The sequence below is a fragment of the Trichophyton rubrum genome (genome assembly GCF_000151425.1).
Source record: "Trichophyton rubrum CBS 118892 genomic scaffold supercont2.1, whole genome shotgun sequence".
Classification (NCBI taxonomy): Eukaryota; Fungi; Ascomycota; class Eurotiomycetes; order Onygenales; family Arthrodermataceae; genus Trichophyton; species Trichophyton rubrum.
In genome coordinates, this window is record NW_003456428.1 from 3,710,947 (window position 1) to 3,737,464 (window position 26,518).

A 26,518-nucleotide genomic window follows, 5' to 3' on the forward strand; every position below is an offset into this window, starting at 1 on the left:
TCCTTTTTGCTATTTATTTTGGTTTCGAATAGGAGCGTTCTTGTTGTGCTGGTAAGTATCTGGACTGTAAACAGTAAAATTTAAATTCTTCGCAACGTGGAAGCTATATAAATATACTTGTTTAATTCTGAATTAGTTTGTTAGGACGAAAGGTATCAATGTTAACCTTCGCCTTCAACGGTGGCGGGTGGTTCTCTACTTGAAACTGCGGTATCTTCAGGTGCATCCGTCGAACCTTGAAGTTTTGCAACCCGTTCTTGTTCAGATTTGTCTCTGAGTGCCTCCGTCTCTTTTCTCATGCTTTCCAAATTCCAAGCATCACCATCTCCCTCTTCATCGTCATCACTGGATTCTGCGTCACTTTCTTGGTTTCTCCACTCTCCGCTCTCAAACATAGCACGGCCGGTAGCTTCTTTGGCTTTGCGTGCTTCGTCTTCGGCAGCTTTTTTGTCCAACCGTTCTTTCTTCCACTTTGCAAATGACTCCTCGGTCACAGGCGTCAGTTTTCCAGTGAGTTTGTGCCGTTCGGTCTCGAGGAAGTCCTCGAGGGTGAGAGTTTTCAGTGGAGATTTATCCAAAAGGGCCTTTTCAGCTGCCCGTTGTTCCTTAGTCTTTAATACGAACCTACAACAGGGTTAGGATCGATCTTAGAAATGCACAAAGCGGCAGGTTAGGAAGGTAACATACCCTGGTGGTAGACTGTGCTTGTACATGCACTTGTCTCCGCCATTAGGACAAGTCCAGAACCATCCATACTTCTGATTTTCGACAGCTTCAATAAAGTACTTGCATACTTTATCCGTGGTCGTCCTCGGATTTCCGTGTTTACTCAAGACAACATCCCTCAATTTCTGCTCATCCCAGTTATCCATCGTATCTGCTTTCTTCGGGTCTTGTTCGTCTCGAGTATCTTGATAAATATTTTTCTTTTCTGCTTTGCGCTCAACTGCTAAATCATGACTGAATTTGCATTTACGGCCCTTTTCACAGTTGCCTTTCTTAAAGAAAACGCACAAAACAGTCTTCGGATCGACGCCAAATGGAACTTTTTGGACCTGTACAGGCTTGAACAGTTCTGCAACTTCACGTTTAGCCTGCTCTGCGGCGGCCTTTTCTTTTTCACGTTTTTCCTTTTCCATCGCTTTTCGTTTGGCATCCGCAGACTTATTCGAGGCGGCCTGCGCTTCGAGCTGGGCTATTTGCTTACGGGCAGTCGATCCTTTTTTCTTGACGGCATCAGCATCTGTTGATAGTGGAGAGGGAATCGAAGCTATTTGGTCAAGCTTACATTTTTCATGCCAAAGGTCTCAATTGCAAAAAAGTTAGCCGTCTTCACTTATTTCATATTGAAGTTGTACCGGATTCCAAATTTAAGGAATGATATACCTTATCCTGCACCGTAGGTTTAGCCTTCTTAGGCTGGTCGCCTTTTTTGGGAGGCATTTTCTATCGAGTATATTGTATCGCGTGTATGAACTGTGGGAGATATGGATACCGATGGGGCAAAATGAAAAGATCAAGCACAGAAAGAAGATAACTAAAAGAGTGTCCACGTCTTTTCCCACGCCAATAATTGCCGCTTGCTATTGCTTCGTTGACGCTTTCGCCGCCGGAGTGACCTGAGGGTGTGTTGTGAGCGAAGTTCCGAGATAGCGAGAGTTGGTGGGGAGGTAAAAAAAGCGCCAATGATGAGTCAGCAAGGTGGCGCTTACGAGAGTTAAGCGCGGCCTGTTTCCAACGCGCCAGATCATCAAGTTGTAGACAGACAGACTGTCAGAGAAAACGGAGTGACACACACTTTCATTAACGTCGACTGAACTTGCCCACCTGGGTTTGAGATCTCCTAGTCTATTATTTTATCTCGACCCCCTTCGGAAAGCAAGCCTCAATACTACAGCCAGGTATCGCATATCAACTCTCTTCCATCGTTAATATTATTTCTGCTAACTAATAACTTTCTTATGTGACAAGACTATTGTACATACACTTGGAAAAATGATAACTGATAACGAGCTGTACCAACTGGCCATCTTCCTTGGATCATGCGCTATGCTCCTCATTGTCGTCTACCATTTTTTAGAGGTCAATTCAAAGGCCTCATCAGATATAGACTCGACGCGGGTGTCTTCTACTACAGAATCAACAAAGCCCTCCGGATTGACGCAAGGGGCAAGGGATATGGGGAACTCTGACACTGGGGTACCGGGGAGGAGAAGCTAGTGTTAACTGAGTACAGTTATAGGGAAACGGGGTTTATGTATTGACATCGACAAAAGGTACAGGGGAACAGCTGGTTCAATGATGGAATACCTAATATTGAAATGCTGAGGGAACTCTTTCGTGGTTGATAGGAAGATCTCCCTGGTTGCTTTTGCACACTGTTTTGATGGATGATTTCTATTAATCTAAACCACCTCTGTAAGAGGAGCCATAGATAACAACACTTAGACTAAGTCATAGGACTGTCCATAACTTCCCCCTGCACTACCGAAATTGTTCAAAAGCGACCGCGCCAAATCTAGAGCTCTCATATGCCCAATGACTAAGTCAAGTAGACTCCCTACTCTTCTTGTCGCGCGCTGGAAAAACTTTGTAAACACTCTCGGAAGCAACGACGGTGCTTTGCCTTCGTTCGTTCATTAATATACACCCTCCTGGACCTAATCCAGGCCCTACATTTGCCTGCTTCGCTGAGTGCGCCCTCAAGATCTGCAATGCACTGGATTTATAACTGTCATATCCATGATTCTTATTGAAGTCACGTATTGGGCGCCATGTAGTGGGCAAAATTATGGCAGGGGTAGAGCCCTTAGTTGTCGCTTTGGATACCACTACACGGCCTTGATCATCGTAAAGGCACGAACTTGGATTGAAGCAAGGATGTCCTAAAGGGAGAGAAAAGAAAGAAAAATTCTAGTAACTAGGAAATAACAATGGGTAGATGGAACTTTCCAGTCTCACCAGAGGATACGGACTTGGGCCCGTCACCCAATTTCCAAGCTAGTGGGCTCAAATGCACACTGTCCAAATGCTGTTTGAGCCCCTCGGTAGAAAAGATACGCGGTGCTGTTTCCCCAGAGGCACATCCTGTCCACATACAGATAGCCTGCTCTTCGCCAGACTGGCTATGTAGCTTTAAGACATGCTTTCGAAATACCTCAAAGTTGTGCAGTTTAGCTCCACAGCCATCAAAACAGCATTCGTATATCGGGTATTTATTTAACGAAGGTTGTGGCGTGGCTCTGGGGACAGCAACTTCAACTTTACTCGCGACTGAAGGGATAGCTTTAAGCTTATTTTTCGCTCCTGGAGGACGTCCGGGTCGTCGTCTTGTCGGAAGAGAGGATGGAAACGTTGGCTTTTGGGGAGTTGGAGCCATGGGTCTTGGAGGAGTGGAAGATGAGTCGGCGTTGACGGTGTGAGAGATTCTTAGCTGTGAGGGTCCGCGCTCAGATTGAAATCGCCTTTCAGCGCTAGTTTCGTCACGTGAGATGAGATCATCACGTGAATCGAACTTGGGCTGGGATAAAAGCGGCTCAGGGGCAATTTTTGGGGGAGGAGGACCGCCAGGATCCACGAGATCCCATCGGAACGTCTCGAGGTCCGAGGTGTAATCAACAAATTGAAAATTTTCCTTCAGCTTGAGTAAGTGATAGTTGAGTGAACGTTCCGTAGGATGGCGGCCAGCCGCAATCAAGATATCTCTAGCGATTGTCCGAGGATCGTAGTATGATCTTTTCAGGGCCTTGGCTTTGTTCATGGGCTTAACAATACCATTGTAACGACGAAGGTCTTCCTTCCCAGTAGGCTGTGGCGTTGCGTCAACATGTTTAGGTTTAGCCATGCTGGTGGGTTTCTCTGGCATAGGTTGTCCTGCTGGTGACAGCTCGCGAGATCTAACAGGTTGTTTCTGGACGATTGGGACAACCTTGCGGTCTTCTGATGGGCATTGAGGTAGGATTTCGGGAGAATTACGCTGGACAGGGGTGATGTTAATTGCGTCTTCCATGGTGACATCGGGCGAGGTGTTCCTTGTGTCTTCAACAGCAATCTCTACCAGGTTCGGCTGATCTGGCACTTCGTCTCCGGCCTCACTCTCGTTCTCGTCACTAATGGTCTGAGAAAGGTCAACAATCTCAGCAAAAGTTCGTTTCCGCGCCATAGCCTCTTTAGAATTAGGAAATAGCTCTCGTGGTTGGGGTGCGGGTGAGGCTGAAATGGATGAGCGGCGCTGAGGAGCACTTTTTCTGCGGCGCTTGGATATATGGAGTAAATTAAGGGATTTCTGGCGCTGTTCCTCCCTTGAAAGAGGCAGAGCTGACACCGATTTACTAGGAACACTGCCTATTTGGAGCCCCGTCACTTCTGGGCTTCGCTGTGGTATTGCTATTTGTATTGGATCGGCAGGAGTTGACGAAACGAAGGATGAATCTGGTAAGCTAGGCTGAGAAGTTTGCACGGCCGGCTCAGAAGTAGCCTTCGTCGCTTTGTTTGAGCTCTCGCCGAGGTCGGGAAAGGTTTTTAAAAGATGCTTTGCAAAATGGACCTTATTTATCGTGTATCCATGACCCTCCAACATGTTGCAAAGCTGTACATAACTTGGATTCTGTTCAATTAGGCTTGACATAAAGTCAGGAGTGATTGAGTCATTTCCTGGAAATGTGGAGATATATTCACAAGCAGACTCGGCTAGCAAACGTCGCTTCTGTTCAGGCCAAAAAGAAGTCATTCTTTCTCCCTTTCCTGCTTCGTCTCCTACAGGTTGTGATTGTTGTTCTTGAGGCGGTGGCGGAGCGTCAAGAGTAGTGCGAGAATAACCTTCCTGGGTGAGTTGTGTGTCTTCAGTTGAAGATGGGGGGATATTAGGCGACTGGGGAAATTCAGCATGTCCCGTCTTGGTGAAGTTATCCAAAAGGCTCAGACGTTGTTCTTCCACGCTCAAGGAGGCATATGGTTGAGGCACAGAGGTAGCTGCTTCAGGAGCCGGCACAGATTGACCACTCAGGTGTACTGTGCTTATCTCATTTTCCGGTCCTAGATTACTATTAGGAGCAGGATTGGGCTCGTTAGCAATCAAACTAGCTTTCAATCTCCGCTTTCGGCGTAATGCAGGGAATTTCCCCAAGTCGGGTAGGCCATCAATGAATCCTGACTTAGCGATTTGCTCTGGTATAACGGTCTCAATATTTTCTGTTTGGCTAGGTCTGGTAGAGAGTAGTGCTGTTTGCTGGTGGTGTCGTTCAGCTTGTGTATTTTCAGCAGATATACTATTGTTATTGATAATTGTGGGTGAAGCTCCTTTTTGGGCAGGTGTACTTATTAGAAACACCGCGTCACCCGTTACACGTTTACTGCGTGCCTGTTTTATTGGTGGATTATTGGAGGTGCGCGGAGGTGGAAATTGCGAAGAACTAGCGCCGCTAGATTCTTCAAGATAAGTTTTCACAGATGTATTATCAACGTTGCTTGCTGGAACCTGTGGAGCTGTTTGTCCGCTACTCTTATGTTTATCCTAAGGAGATGCACGATAAGCATTGTATGGGCAGAAAGGAAGTAAGGATACTGGGCTCACCATATTCGCAGCCAAGATTGATTTAAATAGGTCCGGGTCTTTCTTGCGCATTTCATCCAGCATCCTTTGCATCTGAGTAGCCGTGTCCTCTTTTTCATTGGCCTCACCCTGTGTGATTGAAGTGGTTTGAGGTTGAGTTGACGGCGGGATTGAGGTGAACGCAGTCCCTGACTTCTGTTTTCGATTCGGTTTCTTCCTCGCTTTCTTAGGGGCATCCTTCGAGACGCCCTTAGGAGTTCCCTTCGAAGCTTCTTTCGTTATTGACGCCTCCAGCGCACTAATGACGGTAAATTAGAATTACCTTGAACGTTGGTGGGGGTAGTAGTTGATTGCTTACTTAGTAGCTACATTGGATACTGTTGTATTAGGCACCACTTCCGATGGTGTAGCATTTTGAGCTGGAGGCTGAGTGGAATTTTGCTGTGATTCCACCTGTATTGCTTCAATACCACCAGTCACGCCTGTTACGTCTGGTTCAACCGTTGCGTGGGCGGTGTTTGTTACTCCGGAAGTTCCAAGCTGGCCGTAATATGGGTTATATATGTTTGTTGGATCGACAAATCGGGGTAACGAGTTCTGAGTATCTGACTCAGCCGTTACAGAGCTTGTGTCTGTTGGCTGTGAATAAGCGCTTTGACTCATGGCTGGAGAAGACCGTCCGTGATCAAGTGTCGCAGTCTTCATAGCGAACCCCTGTGCTGGACGACGAATCTGAGAACTGGAGCTAGTCCTATTCGGATGCTGAAGAAGTGTAGGGGAGCGAGACGTGACTGGTTTTGTTTGATCAACGCGGTGTTGAAGTTGTGGTGAGAGCTCTGCGCTCGAAGTAGTGACCGAATGTGTGCTCATATCCGAGGTATTGCTTGTCTGATTTAAGGTATTAGAAGGAGCTGTGCCTGCTTCCATGGCTTGGCCAGGATTGGCCGTCTGGTATTGGTATGTGTTTGAAGAACTTAAAGTATTGATTGCGGGCGAGTTCTCGGTAGAGCCACCGGCTGAAGCATTATATCGAGCTGAATTTGATACCTGATAAGAGTTTGTACTGGCAGCCGGCCCATTCTGGGTATAGTTATGCCGAGCGGCGGTGGACAGGGCGGTCATGGCTGTGGCTGCAACGGTGCGAGGGTTTTGCATATAGTCAGATTGATGCGATGGCGTAATCGATTGATAAGACCGAGGGTTCTGAGATGTCGTAACGGGAGAAATAGCGGCAGCTTGGCCCTGAGGGGGGCTGGAGGTATAACGAGCACCAGAATTTACCATATCCCTTCTTACGCCCATGTTCGGGTTGGATTCGCCGTCATAGTTGCCCATTCCATGCGTACTGGTACGGCCCAGAGACTGTGCCTGGTTATTAAGTTGATGGGCAGAAGTTGTAGTCTGATTCGTATCTGATATGCGATATGACACTTGCTGTTGATAGGTTATAGGTTGACTTGCGGTGTTGTTTGCGGGAGGTACCCAGTAGCTATTCCTAGCATTTTGCTGACTTGATGTCTGTTGCCTAGACACGTTCTGTCCATTCCAGCTGTTATTCTGCTGTCCATAGTCCTGGGACCTGGTCTGGGGAGCCGGTGCGGCCGGTTTCGGGGTTTGAGACGGCGAAGAAGCGTACTGGGTTTGGCTCTGCTGGGCACGCGAGTTCGTATATTGGTATTGAGGGTAGCCATATCCGTTATATTCCATATCTGATACCGTCTCTAGATATGTTTTTCAGGCGACTCTTAGTTGCTCAGTTGCAGGCGCTATGAAGGCGCTGCGGAAATTGTTGCTGAGACTTAAGTATCAAAGGTCGCAGTGACATATAGACACAAGTAAAACAGGTGGGTAGAAACCATGTCTCCCGATCGTGCAGCGGCAATACTCCTATAGTCCTCTGTATATCGGCGCTCCTTCGTCTGCTTTTCCTGTTTCTTCTGCTTTCATCTGCGCATCTTCGCGCGCGTCGTTCTGGACGAGCTTCAAAGTCATGATGAGTCAGCAAACCCTAGCTCGCGCTTAAGTAGCGGGAAGCGCAGGTCAGCTGACCCACAAGTCTTTGCTCCTGCACCAAAAAACAAAATAACGTCGAACTTCAATTTTGAGGGAAGAGAAACACGCCGTCGACATCCAACAGACCACACTTCTCCCAGGGTCAGATCGCATATCACGATGGCTAAGGTTAACACAGGTATGTGAGAATCCTCAAACCGGCTGAGCTGTTTGATGAAGCACTGGTTACCGCGAGATCACTCTTCCTGGGACTGCGGGATGCGGGAGTTGAAATTTCGGGATGCTGACCATAGACTGTTCTTCACTTATAGCAATTGCCTGCTCCCGACGGAAGTCGCGCAAGGCGCACTTCAGCGCTCCCTCCAGCGAGCGACGAACCATCATGAGCGCCCCCTTGAGCAAGGAACTCCGTGAGAAGCACAACGTACGTTGATTTTTCAACATCACCAAATCGCACACCACACCACTGCATGCAGGACGAGAGGGAATCGCAGATAGAATATATTCTCCTAACCGGGTATAAACCATCTAGGTCCGATCGATACCAATTCGCAAGGATGATGAGGTCACTATTGTGCGGGGAACCAACAAGGGCCGTGAGGGAAAGATCACATCCGTTTATCGCCTTAAGTATGTCGTCCACGTCGAGCGAGTCAGCCGTGAGAAGTCCAATGGCCAGTCCGTCCCAATCGGCATCCACCCATCCAAGGTCGTTATCACCAAGCTCAAGCTCGACAAGGACCGTGAGAGCATCCTCGAGAGAATGGGCAAGGGACGCGCGGCCAGAGCCAAGTCCTCTTAAGCAGGTCGATTTGGGTCAGGGAAGTAGTTTATTTGGGTGTTATTAATGGATGGAAGCGTGGAAAAATTATAAACGACTAAGATAAAGACAATTTCACCATATTCGAAACCTTTCCTTATCTCTCCACCGTGGTTTGATATTGAAATGCCAGGACCCTCCTCTACTCCATTCCGTGTCTTTACTGCTTGTGTCGGGCTCTTTAACCAACCTGACTTAGTTTGGGCGTCACATCTTGAATGCTTCTACTTTTCTACGTGTTCCTTGCGTGTTCAAATGGACTGGAGATATCAGGGGCCTGCTCTATTTGTCTCATGAGATGAAATACCAAATACTTACATGACTCCCTGACCTTCCCGTCACCGATATGTTTCCAGCCTACACACCTTTCTCTTCACGCCTGTTTTATCTCCTCGCCAGCCTACTATCGTGGTTGTCGAGGTAAACGACTGGCGAATATCAAAATAATTCCTCACTTCCTCCCACAATATTGCGGGAGGTAGGTAAGTTGAATAACCCTGCCTGCAGACTTGCCTCTAGACTATTCAGTGATGAAAGCAGGTTTGAAGGCAGGGGACACCTAAAAGAAACACATCGCTACATTGACGACCTGAGTGCATGTGGTAAATTTATATCTTTATCCTGTTTAAAAAAGCCTCATGTTCGGCTAAGCCTGTATTTCTCGTAGTAGCTATGAACGCTATACCTATATATTAAGCATTAATCAGATAAATAACATTGCATGAAAAGAAAGTGCTGTTCAACATTCCAGAAATAATTGACTTGGAACTTTACGGTATCAAAGAAAGAAGCAAACGTGAATACGAAACATCATTCGAAACAAATGGGATTTGTTAGCTGTCCATTAGTTTGTCACTCCTCGTGGCGGGCTCCATGTCCAACACAGCTGCCCCATGCCGGCAGGCCACATCCCATGCCAACAAACAAGTATATCAAAAACAAGACCACGACTATCAACAAGACCATAACCTTGGTATTCTTCCACCACATCCGGCGCCGTAGATCCCGGCTACGTACTCTGAAATCACGAGCACTGCTTCCAAGCCTATCAGTCTTATCAATCAAGGTATCAATACGCTCTCCCCTCTCTAGAACGCGTTCAATATTCTCGGTCATGATATCCCGAACGTTATCGATCTCTCTCCTGGCCGAAGCTAGTGAATCGGATGGGGGAGTTGTGTTGAAAGTGTGTAGCAAGCCACGCAAGTCATTGTTAAAGGCAGCACATCCGTAAGCTGGCAAAGCAGCGTAATCCGTGCTGTCTGGATTATAGCTCGCAAGGAACTTCCTCTTCATCTCGAGTAGAAACGCGAAGGGGATGCGACGGCCCTGTTCGGCCGTGGCAACGACCAAGTAGCTCAAAGCCGAGTGGGAGTCCGGTGTCTGGCTGTTCCCCTGTGCCGAGGAGGCACTGGGAGAATCAGCAATATAGTGGATAAATAGCCGGTCATGGGTGTACGTGAGCTTCTGGGGCGAATCGTGTGATATCTTGGGCAGAATTATGGATGCTAATGAAGAAGCTGAGGTGGACGACGTTCCAGGCACCGAGTGCTCTGTCAGGATAGTTGTCCTATGCGCTATACAGGCACTTATATATGGATTAGCTACAGTTTCATAAGAATACGGTTAATAAGCCATATACATATAGATATACTTACTATAGAAGCGGGCTGGACGCTCTTGATGAGGACGCCATGATTAATGCTCTATCCGCAGATGCAAACCATAGACTCTGAGAGAGAGAGAGAAAGAGAGAGGAAAAGAGAAGATAAAGAGTAAAAAAGAGATCAAGAGGCCCCTGCAAAAGGATATGTGAAAGCTCTAATGGTCTTTCTAGACTGGTGTCTGCCTGCTAGCCTGACCTGAGATTGATCCCTATGTGCAACTGTAAAGCTGGAGAAAGCAAGTCGCAATCCAAGCATGACAAGATACGCGGGTTTGTCTAGTTTGCATGGCTTGGCCCAAGCTTCCTGCAACTACCATGTCTTGGCGCTATCAAAGAGTGATTTCACTGATACAGACTGCCTGAGACAACAATTAATATGGAGTATCAATTTGGGCCACCTTACAGCTATGCTCGGCGATATAAGTATCTACATTAGAAAGACCTCAATCTGGACTCTGATGATGACCCCAATTCCTCCTCACTAAGGGGATCATCTTTCGGCTCAAATGCGCCCTGCAGCTTCTTTTCGCCGCCCCTACGAGATTCCTCCCTGGTAGGCGTGCCCACACCTTGTTTCGGGCTGCTAGTAGCTGTGGTATTCTGCCTTCGGGACGCAGCCGGGCGAACCCTTTCCTTTCTCCCGGGAACATGGCGGAGATCCTTCACTTCGTTCAAGACATCCCTGAAACTCTCCTCGAGTGTCTTCATCCGTGCGAGAACAAGCCGGCTAAGCATGTCTCTGTTGTCGTTTCCTCTGTCCTGTTGCATCTCTCCCATGGCATATGCCATTTGAGTGTTGAAGCTTCCAGGTACGCCACCCACGAAGCCTCCGCCAACGGCCTCATTGTCACCTATATCAGATCCCAGGCCCAGTGTTAGGGATAACGGTCGACGCCGCTGACTAGGCAGATTTTTCAGCGACCACTGTATACCATGATCTGGGACAGAAAATGCTGCGGCTGTCGGCTGTGGGATTGGCCGTGGTCGCGTTGTCAGCTGTGAAGATTTCAGGTTGCTCTGCAGGCGTCGTCGATTTGGGGTTGTTGTTCCGGCCTTGCCTTTCTGTTTAGGCGATGGAGGTTTGGAGCCAGTCGTGCTCTGGGTAGCTTCCGGGGGAACCGGGTTATATAGTATCGTAGCGGCTGACGGATTCCTTGAATGATGACGACGAGGTGTTCGCGGAGTACGTGAAGGGCTATTTCTTCGTGAGAAGCGTTTGGCCGTTGAGGGCCTTGAAAGCATTGGAGATGAGTCTACCGAGCTCTCAAGCATGTTTTCAGTAGGGAAAACAGTCTCTTGGGTTTTCCTATTATCAGGTAAATCTCCATCTCTACTAGAGTCACCTCCCCCATTTTCATCGCTGCTCAGTTCGTCGTCACCTTGAACCTCAACGTCAGTTTGTGCGGGTGCAGTCATAGCTTCCTCACTTTGGAGGTAAACCCGAGACCTGGGTCCCCTGTTTACTTCTGTAGTGTCAAATGCAACACTCATAAAGTCTTCTGGATCCGAGGCAAAAGACCTAGTAGTATCTGTGAAAAAATTATGACCGCTCATTCCTCGGTTCCTTCGCCGTCGTTGTGACTGACCCGGCCAGACGCGCCTTGCTTCCAAGTCTTCCACCACCTTTCGGTCCTGGTCTTCAGGTGGTGCCCTAGAGCTTCCGTCTCCAATATTCCTCATCCAATTACTGACGTTGGCAGTGGACAAGCGCTGGCGGGCTCTACTACGCCGGGGTTCTTGGTAAGTGGTACCTTCACCAGATAGATCAAAGACCTGGTCCAGAGCCCGATCCTTTTGATGAGTAGCAACCGATGGTTCTCGTACACGGAACCTGGCGCGTGGTGTGAAAGGCGAAAAAGAGCGCTCTTGGTCCCCAATTGGGTCGACGGGATTGAATCTGCCCCTAATCAGGTCCGTAGGCTCAATGGCAGCAGGCCTCAGTATCGTGCGCTCATACAGGTATATGCAAAAGAGAATGGGAAAGTGTGTTATCTTGATCACAGTACGGTTAAGCTTCAAAAATCTTCGGAATGGGATAACGAATCTCAAAGGAGTAATCGCCCAAGCGAGAACGTTGGTCGGCGCCACATAAGAAAAAAGGGCATCCGATTTCACCATAGATATAGTATTAACGGCAAATAAAAACTGATGCTCCTCGTGGGCATTCTGGACAATCGCCATGAACGAGTTTGTGAGAATAGTGATCAGGATCGTTATGACAAGGAAATGGCATATGAACAGGAACAGTGTGAGGATAATCTTCCCAAGAAGGTTATACCTGTCCCAAAGAGTCCAAGCCGCCGGGGTGAATCCCATCACCATTTGGAACAGCGCATAGGCGACGGAGCTAGGAGAAGCATGAGTATCGCCAAATGAAAACGTGAAAGCGACGAAGAACCCGCTGCAAGCTATAATGATAAGTATGAGCACCGCTATTAAATCGGCAGCCATCATTCGAAATGCAATTAACAACTGCGAGAAGTATCGATAATGGTCAAGAACGGAAAAAAGACGTGGCAGTAGAAGCACCGCATTGGCAGCGAGGGTATCGTATGCGAGTCCCGCTGCATAGGCCTTCTGATTTTGAGACACAATTGCTCCATATAGACGCAAAACGTAGTAAATAAGAAGCAGAACTAGGATTCCAACATCAAACATATTCCAAAAGCTCATCAAGTAAAGGCTAAAGCCCTGCTCATTAAAGCCAACAATCTCGTCGAGCATGAACCCAGCGCTCCAAAACCAGAACACCATTTCAAATCCAGTAAGGTGCAATGGTCTCTTCTGAAGCAAGATCAGAAAGAGACATAGCAGAATCGCGTAGGAAAGTGTAGATAGTAATTGTCGATACCTAGGAACACGTAGCCTGGATAATTTAAATAGAGACGCATCGCGAGGATCATAAATGGATACCGAACGTCGGGATATGTGCTTATTTTGTACACTTGGAATACCCTTCGCATCAGCTCGAGATCCACGCCTGTAAATGGATCCATAGCCATGGAATTGTAAAGGGGCGTCTGGAAGAGGTTGTCTGTGCAAACTATCTGCGCCAGAGTAGAAGACTATAGTGCCAGCCCAGAGCGCTTCCAGTTGCTGGACCACAACCGGGTGGGCCAAGAATCGTTTTGCCTGAGCCCTGATAGCAATTTCTAAACAAGAGATTCGAACATCCTTAAGCAAAGCACGGGATCCCTGGTTACTATCCCAAGGTCGGCCATTTGAAGCTCCGGTAGACAACTTCGAGGCCTGGCCTTGCAGTGGATGAAAATCGTATGATAAAGCATCTATCAGACTTCGCACGGTGTATTCCTTTAGCAGCTTGATAGCCAGCAGCTCACAAACCATCGCCCTTGTCCGACTAGCGCCACTAATTCCAGGATTGGAGGTAGCCTCCTTATCAAATTGGAGGCAGTTGACCATCAAGGCATAGAGAGTTGCCTTAGTGAGATGCCTGGAATGAATGATCTGCTGTATCGGTTTCAGTAGAAACTGCGATACTTGCGGGGATCGAAGCTGATCCCATGTCAATGTCGTCTCGCAGCGTGATGCTATCAGTAGGCGTAAATCGTGCGTAAGTTGATAAACAGGAATAGCATCTAGATACCAGATAACATATACGTATTAATTCAGGTTCAAAGTACGTGTTATTAGAATATACTGAGTTTCATACCAAGATGAACAGAAAACATAGGCAAGAGAGGAGCTTGAGATTCGCTGTCGGGGCCATCTTCATACTGCTCCTCTTCAACCTCATAATCTTCAATATTTTCTTCCGAAGCAGCCTCTGGCTCGGTCTGAGCAGCGCCCTCGAAATCACGGTCATTTCTCTCGGTCTGTTCAACGGATCTTGACGACGAGAAGATCCCCGGTCTCTGCTTCCGCATTGGCCGGGACAGAGAGGAAAACATCTCGTCTTCGTACCGCCAAAAGAGACTGGTATTTTCTTTTCTGCTCGATGGCCACGTTTTTGTCAAGCTTTCACTCAGACCAGGGATCAGATAGCCCTAAGGCCAGCGATGCCAAAGGAGCATGGGGGAACAAAACAAACGGACTCCATCTAAACACGAAAACAAAATAGCCTCCCATAACAAAAGAAACAAAAGCTGTCAGACAATCCAACCCGGTCAGCAATCGCGGTACACTCAAAGAGTGGTTTGGCAGATGTTTGTCTTCCTTGATTTTGCGTGTTGATCCCTGTTGGTGGAAGCCCTGCAGCTCCAGCGCTCTCGGCGCATCACATGATAGGACCGATAAGGCGCGATATGCGAGGCATCCCCTGTCTCTGGCAGCAAACCCACCGGTCAGGCTTGCTTCTCACTTAGTGAGTTACATGACAGCTCCGGCTACATGGAGGCGATACCGCATCTGTGACAGGGTTGCAGGGGTTTAATAACATGAGGACCAGTGCTGGGCATGTTTAAGCGGCTGTTTGATGTCAGTTCCAAGAAGCTCGGCGTCTTTTGAAGGGCTTCGGCTCCATAGGATATCTAATGGTTATTAATTATCACTGACATCTCGATTTCTCGTCCAGTGCTAAGAAGCAAGCTAACTTTACTCCTGACTTGGCGAACGCTAAAGAAAGAAAGATTTCGGAACAGCTTACCTTAATAGTTCGTCCTGAAGCTTGAAGAACTGCCGCCTGTCTGGCCCAGGTACAACCGTGGGATGGGACAGGTGTTACACCCCACCTCGCGTGAAATGAACTGCTTATTTTATTTGTACCATTGAAGGGTCGTCGACTATGGCTGTGCCCCATCGAAAGGAGGCGAAAAGAGCGCGAAAAAGCGGTTATTTGGTGCAACAAACAACGGCTCTTCTGATGTTTGTCGTTGGTGGGCGAATGTGTTTATCACGTGACAAGTTTAAGCGACCTTCTTTCGAATGGGATGTTTTTGAGGCTCTTTTGAAGATTGGATGTCTTCGTTGTTGGAGGGTTCACCGCTGTCCTTTCGAGAGATTACGCTAGGATCTGCAGGGTACCGTGCGAAGCGATGTCTATGCATCAATGACAGAGCTCATTCACGAGTCATGAACAATATAATTCGAGGCCTGTGCGGAGGAATCACGATCGTTTGCCAACGGAGACAGACTGCCCTATTAATTAAGTACTACCGCGCACTTACTTCTTCAAGCCTAGAACTTTGGAGATTAATTCGCTGGACAGGACGCTTTCAACTCGAGGCAGAGGGGGTCGCGTCCTCCATGACGATAAACTTTTAAAACGACGGTTCCTGACAGAAAGCTTCGGCCTTTCTTTTACCCACCACATTTCGCTAAGGCCTTCTCGATCGGTATCTTCGTCCCGACTGGCATGAACACCGGTTTCTCACCCTAGCTCAAGTCGGTTAGGCGTTGTTCGTCCCACAGCGTCCCAAAAGCTGCTTTGCTCCAGTCGGTCCTTCGTTGGTAATTGGTTGGTGCTAAGCCAGTCTTGACTAGATGCAGCCCATCACATCGGGATCGGCCAGTCAAGCCACTCAGCATTCAAGATGCATACGAAGGTCCCGCGCATAGTCGTGATTCTTGTGGGAGAGACGGCACGCCACGATGTCAATCGTTATACTGTACTCCATACAGAGTATGGAGTAAAATTATCGCGATTGATTTTACCTTCCTAAATTTCCAAACGATGGGCTGTTACTCTCAATCAAGCGAGGACTTAAACCCAACCCAACGGTCTCGCTCATACTGTCGGTGTCACCGAGGGGCGACTGTACTAAGAACATGCGACACGAGAGGATTCGTTCTGTGACTGACGGACAAAATCTGTCTTGATCTCTGATCGGATCCCACCCCTGGCGTGCGCCACCAGTGGGTATTACCCCGTATCAAGCTCTAACCCAATACCAAGATCTATACCCTTTACCGATGAATCTCACTACGTTGGGAAACTAAGTATTCCAGCGAATTTTCTAGGCCTTGATTGACTGTTTTATGTGGGAGTCCTATACGAAGTACCCACACAGGCACGCTCGAGGAGGGTGATCAAAGAATATAGGCAATGCCATAGCACACCTTGTCCGTTATTTTGCTATATTAAATCTACTGGGTTCCCCAGAACTTTGGTTCACAACAGTTATACAATATTTCTTATATCTCTTGTCGCGTCTTTCGACATTATATACCCTTTGCGGTAGCGTTGCTATCTTGCCCGGTGAATTCTAATATCGAAGCCAGGTCATTAAATCGACGCGCTGCCAAAACTACCCACCACGGGAGAACTACTTAATATGGGGGCCGAAGATAAACTTGTTCTTGCACGGAAAATCGGCCGTACGGAACTGCTGGTATGTAATGTCTGCGGAAGTTACTAAGGAGCAGTGTCTTACTGAACAATTTCAATAATAATAGGTATCCTTATGGGTAGGCTCTGGCCTTGCGACCGTGTTACTTATTAGTCGCTTTGCGATTAGGTTGCGTCTCCATCGACGGTTATTTTGGGACGACATCCTCGCAGGACTCGCGTACCTGTTCCTTATAGGTCATAATGTTTTGGCAACCCTAGCCGTTCCGACAGTCTATCTACTACTCCATCTTTTTGAAAATAATAAGGGACTACTCATGCCAGGCCTCTTGGAGAAGTTCGATCATTTGGCTCGACTAGTATTCGCCAGCAACTGTTTATTCAGATGTTGCATCTACTCGGTAAAGGCCAGTCTTCTTGCTCTTCTGTGGAGGCTTTTCCGCAGTCTTCCCGCTTTCAGGAGAGCGTGGTTGGCTATTACCGTGGTCACCGTGCTGGGGTTTCTGGCCTCGGTCATACTGCCTCCAGTAGCTTGTCCATCTGTAACTGCTCGTAAGTGAGAGCTGCTACTCCCCAATCATGCGTATGACTGACGTGAGACTGTCTAGTCGGCTGCCTATCCCCAAGAACTTTGAAGCTGGAAGCCATTAGCATGTACGTGACTACCGTGTGCGATATCCTCACAGATATTCTAAGTAAGTAAATTCAACAAGCAAATATGTTAAACACACTCCGAAATACTAATGAAACAAATAGTCATGTCAGTGCCTGTTGCATTTGTGCTCAAATCTTCTCTCCCCAGGTCACAAAAACTTGGCCTTGTTGGACTATTCATGCTTGGTCTCGCTGTTGTCGTGATGGCAATTCTTCGTAACCTTGAGACTGATGGAAAATCTAAACACCCACCGCCATCCTGGCTGTTATTCTGGAGTGCTATGGAGTCGACTGTCGCAGTGATGGTGTCATGTTTTGCGTCCTACAAGTCACTCTTCACCACCCGCTCGCGTTCTACGGCTTACCATTGCCAATCCGGTTATTCTGCGTCTGTTGCTGTTTCCAGCAGGATACCAAACAAGAAAACTTGGACGGACACTGACTCAAGAGAGGAAATTATCCGCCGAACAGAGTTTGAAGTTAGCTACGAAATGGCCCCGATCCCTGAGCACCGAGTGCAGAGCCCAGAATGGGAAGGAAACAGAATGAGATGAGCAAAGGGGCCCCGTTTAAACGGCGAATTACCACAACCTAGCCTGGCACCACTTTTCGAACAAGAGCCTAAGGAACATATACACATTCCTACTTAGAAGTTCTATTCTATGGCGATCAGCTTCTGCACAAGTGGAGCAGTACAATCAGTACTATGTTTCGAAAGAATGATTGGCTTCTATGCCATGATCCTCTGCCGCCAGGTGCTTATGCAACCAATTCAGCAAAATAGGCTCCCCTGGCATATTACAACAATAGGTGCGATATCGGGACCAACCGCCTTACGCACCAACTGATATCTCACTTTCCCGCCACGAATGTTCTGAGCTACAGTCCTATGCAAAATTATTAGGGACTGAGTAATTGCGAATCATTGCGAAACTCTGAGAAGTAACCCAGTCGTTTGGTTACCGACTCCTGCTTCCATCTGGGACCGAGCAACATTTGTTTTCCCGAGTACAAACAGTACCCTTTGGGAGTAAACCAAGCCATGTCCTCTTTATTGTTAGAGGAAATTCTAGACTGTGAATGATTGGCTGATTGGTTTATTATGCTACAAATTAATATTCAGCTTTTAGAGTAACTACATAATTAACTAATTCATAATTGGTCCATGTTCACGTGCCCTTTTTCCTATTTGGGCTCATGCTTAAAACCTGGTCCATAGCATAGCAATTTAAGACATATGGCTCTGGTTTTTATGGCTTCCCTGAATGGGTCCATCATAAATAACAGACTTCATTAATTTATCAAGAGACTACATATCTTAGCCACTAGCCTATGGATTTTATCTACAATTGCTATTTAGCTAGCAAACAGGCTGCTCTGGATGGAGGCAACTACCTATTGATAGGCTCAGTACTCATGAATCTTCTTTTTTTTCTTTTTTCTTTTTGGAGATATGTTAGTCCTGAAGCAAACTGGTCTCACATACATATCTGCTCCTGGATGCTGTGTTAGGGGAATCGCGCTTGTCTCGCTAAAGCTGCATAAACTAACTCGTTAACTAACTAGCGTCCAAGCTCGGGACAGCAAACAACCCCTGCCACCAACTACGTCCTTCTCCACGGGTCGTATTGTGACCTGTCCTGTTTCATTCATTCCGCCAGTTTGACATATCCAAGCCTTTTCCTCTTCTATATGTGCTATGCTGTTTGCCATCCGGGGTCAACATGAGTTGATGAGGTCAAAAGAGGCTTCTCCCCACCAATCAGCGCTCGAGGAGACCAGATGGCCAGAGCTCCAGAGTTTGCATCACGTGTGCGACTTTGCTTTTCCGCTTTGCACAGTTTAACGGGTCTAACCCGATACGCCGCTTACTAATAAAGGCGAGCCTCCATTAATCCCGCGCGTCGCCAACCATGGGACCGGGATATTTTCCCTGCTGCAAAAATTTTTTTCTTTTCCTTCCCTTTTTCCCCCCAACATCTCGCTCTGCTCGGTCAACGATCAATTCACACAGGAATAGCTTCATCTTTTTCTGCTTGGTCCTGAATTGCGCTGGCTGAGCAGGCAAGAGCTCTTATTTTCCCTTATCTTCCTCTGGTTTGGCCCCACTAGTCGATATCATTTTCGGGAAATTTCCATGCTGGAGTGAAACACAACCGCAGCTCTCTTTATTTCCCAGAGAACAACAAGTCTCTACGAGGCGGCAACATGCCTGCCATTCCCTCTTCTCCCGAGCCCAAGGGCCTCTCGCGAGAACCACCATTCCCTTCGAGTCCTTCAACAGGCGGTGTTGTCGCATACAACAACGAACTCCAGGGTCCCCGGACTACCACAAGTGGAGCCATATTTTCTCCAGCTTCAATGCAATTGGGCTCAAAGAAGGGAAGATCCATCTGTCTTGAGCTCGAGGATGGCACTGTTTACAGAGGATTCAACTTTGGAGCTGAGAGGAGCATTGCCGGAGAGTTGGTTTTTCAGACTGGCATGGTGGGGTATCCTGAATCCTTGACAGACCCCTCGTATCGTGGTCAGATCCTGGTCATAACGTTTCCTCTCGTTGGGAATTATGGTGTGCCGTCGCGTGACAAGATGGATGAGCTGTTAAAGGACCTGCCAAAGCACTTTGAGTCGAACCGGATTCATGTTGCCGGCTTGGTAGTAGCTAGCTACTGTGGTGAGGCTTTCTCTCATTTCCTAGCTGAAAGCTCTCTCGGTGAATGGTTAAAAGAGCAAAATGTGCCCGCCATCTACGGTGTTGATACCCGAGCTTTGACTAAACGAATCAGGGAAAAGGGTAGCATGCTGGGACGCATGCTTCTCCAAAAGGAAGCTTCTGTTTCTCATGATAGCGCCATTGAGCAGCAGCCAGAAAATTGGAGAGAGAACTATGAAGTGCTCGACTGGGAAGATCCAAATAAAAGAAATTTAGTTGATGATGGTGAGAAGAATTTCCTCTCGTGAGTTACACTGATACATTGAGACTAATTCGTCAATATGCAGTGTCGATCAAGGAGCCCAAGCTTTATAGTCCACCCGGAAAGCCCATTTTACACCCGTCAGGACGTCCTGTCCGCGTTCTTTGTGTAGATGTCGGTTTGAAATACAACCAACTGAGGTGCCTGGTCTCTCGTGGTGTCGAGGTTCTCGTCGTACCGTGGAACTACGATTTCCCGCACCTTGCAGGCAAAGAATATGACGGACTCTTCCTCTCAAACGGCCCTGGCGACCCTGCTACCCTAACTTCCACGGTCTCTCACTTGAAGATAGCTCTCAAGGAGAACAAGACACCAATTTTTGGTATCTGTCTTGGACACCAACTTCTAGCAAGAGCAGCAGGTGCTAGTACTCTCAAGATGAAATTTGGAAATCGTGGACACAACATTCCATGCACAAGCATGCTCTCTGGTCGCTGTTATATTACATCCCAGAATCATGGTTATGCTGTTGATTCCAAGACTCTTCCAGAAGGCTGGGAGGAGCTGTTTGTCAACGCCAACGATGCTAGCAATGAAGGTATCAGACATGCTAGCCGTCCACTATTCAGTGTGCAGTTCCATCCGGAGAGCACACCCGGACCACGTGATACAGAATTCCTATTCGATGTTTTCATCAACACCGTAAAGGAGTGCCTTGAGTCCAAGGATGCTTTATCTAAACCTGTCAATTTCCCAGGTGGAACTATCAAAGAGAATACTGCTGCACATCCCCGAGTCCACGCCAAGAAGGTCTTGATCCTCGGCAGTGGTGGCCTTAGTATTGGTCAGGCTGGAGAGTTTGATTACTCTGGTAGCCAAGCTATCAAAGCGTTAAATGAAGAGGGAATATACACTGTTCTTATCAATCCTAATATCGCTACCATTCAGACTTCGAAGGGACTGGCGGATAAGGTCTACTTCCTTCCTGTTAATGCTGATTTTGTTCGCAAGGTGATAAAACGCGAGCGACCTGATGCTATCTATGTCACATTTGGTGGTCAAACAGCCCTTCAAGTCGGCATTCAGCTCAAAGATGAATTTGAAGAACTAGGTGTGAAGGTACTTGGTACACCAATCGACACTATTATCACAACTGAGGACCGTGAACTCTTTGCTCGTAGCATGGAGGTCATTGGCGAAAAGTGTGCCAAATCTGCGTCAGCTTCCAATTTGGAAGAAGCCATGGAAGCAGTGAAGGGTATTGGATTCCCAGTAATCGTCAGAGCTGCCTATGCTCTAGGCGGATTGGGAAGCGGTTTTGCCGAAAATGACGACCAACTTCGAGACCTTTGTACCAAGGCATTTGCTGCAAGCCCCCAGGTCCTTATTGAGAGGAGTATGAAGGGCTGGAAGGAAATTGAGTACGAGGTTGTTCGAGACGCCCGCGACAACTGCATTACCGTCTGTAACATGGAAAACTTTGATCCTTTAGGAATCCACACAGGCGACTCCATCGTCGTTGCACCGTCCCAGACACTATCTGATGAGGATTACAATATGCTTCGCACCACTGCTGTCAACGTTATCCGCCATCTTGGAGTTGTCGGTGAATGTAATATTCAATACGCTCTCAACCCTTTCTCGAGAGAGTATTGTATCATTGAAGTTAATGCTCGTTTATCGCGATCCTCAGCCTTGGCTTCAAAGGCTACGGGATACCCCCTTGCATTTATAGCTGCAAAACTCGGTCTCGGAATTCCACTAAATGAGATATCTAACTCTGTGACCAAGGTTACTTGTGCCTGTTTCGAACCTTCCCTAGACTATGTCGTCGTTAAGATTCCTCGATGGGACTTAAAGAAATTTACCCGTGTATCAACTCAACTTGGCTCCTCGATGAAGAGTGTCGGAGAAGTCATGAGTATTGGAAGGACATTCGAAGAAGCCATCCAAAAAGCCATCCGAGCCATCGATTTCCACAATCTTGGATTTAACGAAACAAGTGCTTTGATGAGTATCAAGAATGAGCTCCAAACCCCATCTGACCAGCGACTTTTTGCTATTGCCAATGCTATGCACTCCGGCTACACAGTTGATGAAATATGGGAATTGACCAAAATCGATAAATGGTTCTTGCGAAAACTCGAAGGACTGAGCCTATTTGGCAAGCAAATGAGTAGCTATAACGCTGCTACTGTGCCTATTCCTCTCATCAGGCAAGCCAAGCAACTCGGATTCTCTGACCGTCAGCTTGCTAGGTTCCTAAGCTCCAATGAGCTTGCTGTTCGGCGTATGCGTGTTGAAGCAGGAATCATTCCTTTTGTTAAGCAAATCGATACGGTGGCAGCTGAATTCCCTGCTTTTACAAACTACCTATACCTAACCTACAACGGATCCGAAAATGATGTGGCGTTTGACGACCAAGGCATTATGGTTCTGGGCTCAGGCGTTTATAGAATTGGATCTTCTGTTGAATTTGACTGGTGCTCTGTTAGAACAATTCGCACACTTCGAGCACAAGGGCACAAGACAGTCATGGTTAACTATAACCCAGAGACAGTCAGTACTGATTACGACGAGGCAGATCGTCTCTATTTTGAAAATATCACCCTGGAGACAGTCCTTGATATCTACCAGCTAGAGTCATCTAGTGGAGTAGCAATCTCTATGGGCGGCCAGACGCCAAACAACATTGCTCTTCCACTCCACCGCCTCAATGTTAAAATACTTGGAACGTCTCCTGAGATGATTGATACAGCTGAGAACCGCTACAAATTTTCTCGTATGCTTGACAGAATTGGAGTCGATCAACCGGCGTGGAAAGAACTTACTAGCATTGAAGAAGCTACTGCGTTTTGTGACAAGGTTGGCTACCCTGTTCTTGTCCGCCCTTCATATGTCCTCTCAGGAGCAGCTATGAACACTGTCTACTCCCAAGACGATTTGGCGAACTATCTTGACCAAGCGGCAGAGGTATCGCGAGAACACCCCGTTGTTATCACAAAGTATATCGAAAATGCCAAGGAAATCGAAATGGATGCTGTGGCTAAGAATGGTGTTATGTGTGGCCATTTTATCTCCGAGCATGTTGAAAATGCTGGTGTCCACTCTGGTGACGCTACTCTAATTGTCCCGCCTCAGGACTTGGACCCCGAGACGGTCAGAAGAATCGAAGAAGCAACCAGCAAAATTGGAAATGCTCTGAATGTTACTGGACCTTTCAATATTCAGTTTATTGCCAAGGACAATGAAATCAAAGTCATTGAATGCAATGTCCGGGCTTCGCGATCTTTCCCATTTGTCTCAAAGGTCATGGGCGTTGATTTGATTGAGATGGCGACTAAGGCTATGATTGGAAAACCATTTGAGGCATACCCACCAGTAAATATACCCCAACGTTATGTTGGCATTAAGGTGCCACAATTTTCATTCTCTCGACTCTCTGGCGCAGACCCTGTACTTGGCGTAGAGATGGCTTCTACAGGTGAGGTTGCCTGTTTCGGCCGCGATCGATACGAAGCATACCTGAAAGCGCTCATATCGACGGGATTCAAATTGCCAGAGAAGAATATCCTTGTCTCGATGGGCTCCTTCAAAGATAAAATGGAGATGCTCCCATCTATCACCAAGCTTCACAAGATGGGATTCAACCTTTTTGCAACTGCTGGTACAGCTGATTTCTTGCGGGAACATGGCATCCCAGTCAAATACTTGGAACTTTTGGCGGGAGATGGTGAAGACTTGAAGTCTGAATACTCTCTTACACAGCATCTAGCGAACAACCTTATCGACCTTTACATCAACCTTCCTTCTAGCAACAAATTCAGACGACCAGCAAATTATATGAGCAAAGGTTACCGCACCCGACGAATGGCTGTTGATTACCAGACTCCCCTTGTGACAAATGTCAAGAACGCCAAAATTTTGATTGAAGCCATGTCTCGACGCTATGATCTAAGTGTAGCGCCAATTGATTTCCAAACCAGCCACCGGACTGTATCGTTGCCTGGACTCATCAACGTTGCTGCCTTTGTTCCAGGCATTGCTGAGAAGGACTCAGCTGATTTCCAGGAAGTCACTAAGGCATCCATCGCTGCTGGTTTCTCCATGATTCGAGTTTTGCCTGTAGGTATCAACAGCTTTGTCACAGACACACAAGCCTTAAAATTAGCGCAGCTCAATGCACAAAAGGGCTCTTACTGTGATTTTAACTTCTCAGTTACCGCGACTGCCACGAATGCCGACCAGGTTGACCTTATATCCAGTGAGGTTGGCTCCTTGTTCATTCCATTCAATCACTTGGCCGGTAATATCAACAAGGTTGCGACAGTCACGACTCATTTTGCATCTTGGCCATCCAACAAGCCTATCATAACTGATGCAAAGGGTACAGACCTTGCCTCAATACTTCTTCTGGCTAGCCTTCACAACCGCAACGTGCATGTCATGAGCGTTACATCTCAAGAAGACATCAAACTCATCGCGCTTAGCAAAGAAAAAGGGCTAAGAGTGACCTGCGATGTTTCTATATACTCGTTGTTTTTGTCACAGGAGACTTTCCCAGAGAGCTGTCACCTGCCAACCAAGAAAGCCCAAGAATCACTCTGGGAATATCTCGGGACGATTGATGTTTTCAGCGTTGGAATTCTCCCATACGAGACCGCTGGTAAAGCGGCATCTCCCACGGTTGGATTGGCAGATGCACTCCCAATCCTCTTAACCGCAGTATCCGAAGGGCGACTGACCATCGACGACATTACCAAAAGGCTGTATGAGAATCCGAAGAGGATTTTCGAGCTCCATGACCAGCAGGATACTTTCGTGGAAGTTGAAGTTGACCGCCCCTATGTTTACAAGAGCCAGGGTGCTTGGTCACCATTTACTGGTAAAACACTGCGTGGCTCCATTCAGCGTGTCAATTTCCAGGGAAAGACGGCGTGCCTTGACAATGAACTACTTTCTGACGCGCCTAAGGGCATGGACATGTCGTCCCACACACCAGCACCACCCCAGTCACCTTCCACGAAAGAGATGGCCCCTCGATCTCCAATGGCAATGGGCTCGATTGGCAGGCGCTTATCATTCACGACTACTCCACAAGCCCGCCCATCACCACTGAAACAAGCGGATTCCCTTGCTACAGCTGATGAACTTGGACCACCACTATACGCTACTCCATCCACTGGAGGAACCCCCTCGCTCCAGGAGCTGCTCTCTCGCTCCACGTTTAGGCATAAACATATACTGTCTGTCAATCAGTTCAACAGATCAGATCTTCATTTATTGTTCACGGTAGCACAGGAAATGCGGCTCGGGGTCCAGCGTCAAGGAGTTCTCGATATCCTCAAGGGTCGTGTTCTATGTACTCTGTTCTACGAACCTTCTACCCGTACTTCTGCTTCGTTTGACACAGCAATGCAGCGACTGGGTGGTCGGACTGTGGCTATCGCCACTCAACATTCATCTGCTCAAAAGGGAGAGACCCTGCAGGATACTATTCGCACTCTTGCTTGCTATTCCGATGCAGTTGTTCTACGCCATCCTGAGGAGAGCAGCGCGTCTACAGCAGCCAAATTCTCCCCTGTTCCAATTATCAATGGAGGAAATGGAAGCCAAGAGCACCCCACCCAGGCGTTCCTCGATCTCTTTACCATTCGTGAAGAACTAGGTACCGTGAGTGGAATCACTGTTACGTTCACAGGCGACCTGAAACATGGAAGAACAGTCCACTCCCTCATTAAATTGCTTCAGTTCTATCAAGTCCGCATTCAACTTGTTTCTCCCAAGGCTCTGTCTTTGCCGGAAGACATCCGCCAGCAAGTTATCAGATCTGGCCAACTCATTGTTGAAACCAACGAGTTGACTCCTGAAGTCGTCGCCCGCTCCGACGTCTTGTACTGTACCCGAGTCCAGAAGGAGCGATTTGCAGACCAAGAGGAATATGAGAGGCTCAAGGACAGCTTCGTCATTGACAATTCTATCATGAATCAGGCGAAGAGCCAAATGGTGGTCATGCATCCACTCCCAAGAAACGCTGAAATTGACGAGCAAGTGGACTTTGACCAGCGCGCTGCTTACTTCAGACAGGTAAGTCCATTATTCCTTTCCGTGTCCATTATGTACTCTTGCTAATATTCTATTCTCTAGATGAGATATGGTCTTTACTGCCGAATGGCGTTGTTGGCTTTGGTTATGGCCCCTTAATTTCACTTTGCCTCGTCACAGACGGGTGTCTTTGGCACCCTTTACCAGTTTCTTTGCCATGTACGTCACAAAAGTTTTGTTTGCTTTCATGTTGGTTTAACTAGACAAAATATCACGTAGATACAAGTTTATCATGAAGTACTCCCTGTATGACTTGTGTATGTATGTATACCCAGCGTTCTATTTCGGTATATGTTATGTGTGCTATGCGTTTGCTTCTGGTTTGCTTCTGGTTTGTGGCGTTGGTTTTGTGTTTATTCATTTCTTTTTCTTGGTGGATGGAGGGCCTAGTTGGTTTAAGTACTGGCAGAGCGAATTCTCCATTTGACTATTCAGTGATTTAGAAGCTATATTGATCCAGGTCAAGCAATGATTCATGTGCTCATCTTATTCCGTTCTTCTCTTCGTGACAACCAGCCAGTTAACTAGTTGACTAACTAACTAGTTA

At 47.4% G+C, this 26,518-nt stretch overlaps 7 protein-coding genes across 7 annotated transcripts; 4 read left to right on the top strand and 3 right to left on the bottom strand.

Moving 5' to 3' along the window:
• Positions 1-161: 161 nt before the first annotated feature.
• On the bottom strand, positions 162-1,443 carry TERG_01412 (uncharacterized protein; the record flags this gene model as incomplete). The annotated part of the gene is made up of 4 exons (XM_003239379.1): positions 162-624; positions 688-1,226; positions 1,289-1,306; positions 1,387-1,443. 4 exons carry the CDS (start codon positions 1,441-1,443, stop codon positions 162-164), a joined length of 1,077 nt encoding a protein of 358 aa, XP_003239427.1.
• A 1,477-nt stretch (positions 1,444-2,920) lies between these two features.
• Positions 2,921-4,729, bottom strand: TERG_11712 (uncharacterized protein; the record flags this gene model as incomplete). Its single annotated transcript, XM_047750782.1, has 1 exon — positions 2,921-4,729. The coding sequence occupies one exon, from the start codon at positions 4,727-4,729 to the stop codon at positions 2,921-2,923; it is 1,809 nt and encodes a 602-aa protein (XP_047605416.1).
• Positions 4,730-7,723: 2,994 nt separating this feature from the next.
• Positions 7,724-8,366, top strand: TERG_01415 (60S ribosomal protein L26; the record flags this gene model as incomplete). Its single annotated transcript, XM_003239382.1, has 3 exons — positions 7,724-7,742; positions 7,876-7,988; positions 8,097-8,366. 3 exons carry the CDS (start codon positions 7,724-7,726, stop codon positions 8,364-8,366), a joined length of 402 nt encoding a protein of 133 aa, XP_003239430.1.
• Positions 8,367-9,207: 841 nt separating this feature from the next.
• On the top strand, positions 9,208-9,618 carry TERG_11713 (uncharacterized protein; the record flags this gene model as incomplete). Its single annotated transcript, XM_047750783.1, has 1 exon — positions 9,208-9,618. The coding sequence occupies one exon, from the start codon at positions 9,208-9,210 to the stop codon at positions 9,616-9,618; it is 411 nt and encodes a 136-aa protein (XP_047605417.1).
• An 864-nt stretch (positions 9,619-10,482) lies between these two features.
• TERG_01417 (uncharacterized protein) lies at positions 10,483-13,961 on the bottom strand (the record flags this gene model as incomplete). Its single annotated transcript, XM_003239384.1, has 2 exons — positions 10,483-13,649; positions 13,724-13,961. 2 exons carry the CDS (start codon positions 13,959-13,961, stop codon positions 10,483-10,485), a joined length of 3,405 nt encoding a protein of 1,134 aa, XP_003239432.1.
• Positions 13,962-17,040: 3,079 nt separating this feature from the next.
• TERG_01418 (uncharacterized protein) lies at positions 17,041-17,505 on the top strand (the record flags this gene model as incomplete). Its single annotated transcript, XM_003239385.2, has 1 exon — positions 17,041-17,505. The coding sequence occupies one exon, from the start codon at positions 17,041-17,043 to the stop codon at positions 17,503-17,505; it is 465 nt and encodes a 154-aa protein (XP_003239433.2).
• Positions 17,506-20,304: 2,799 nt separating this feature from the next.
• TERG_01419 (protein pyrABCN) lies at positions 20,305-26,070 on the top strand (the record flags this gene model as incomplete). Its single annotated transcript, XM_003239386.2, has 2 exons — positions 20,305-25,953; positions 26,014-26,070. The coding sequence occupies 2 exons, from the start codon at positions 20,305-20,307 to the stop codon at positions 26,068-26,070; spliced, it is 5,706 nt and encodes a 1,901-aa protein (XP_003239434.2).
• Positions 26,071-26,518: the final 448 nt, after the last annotated feature.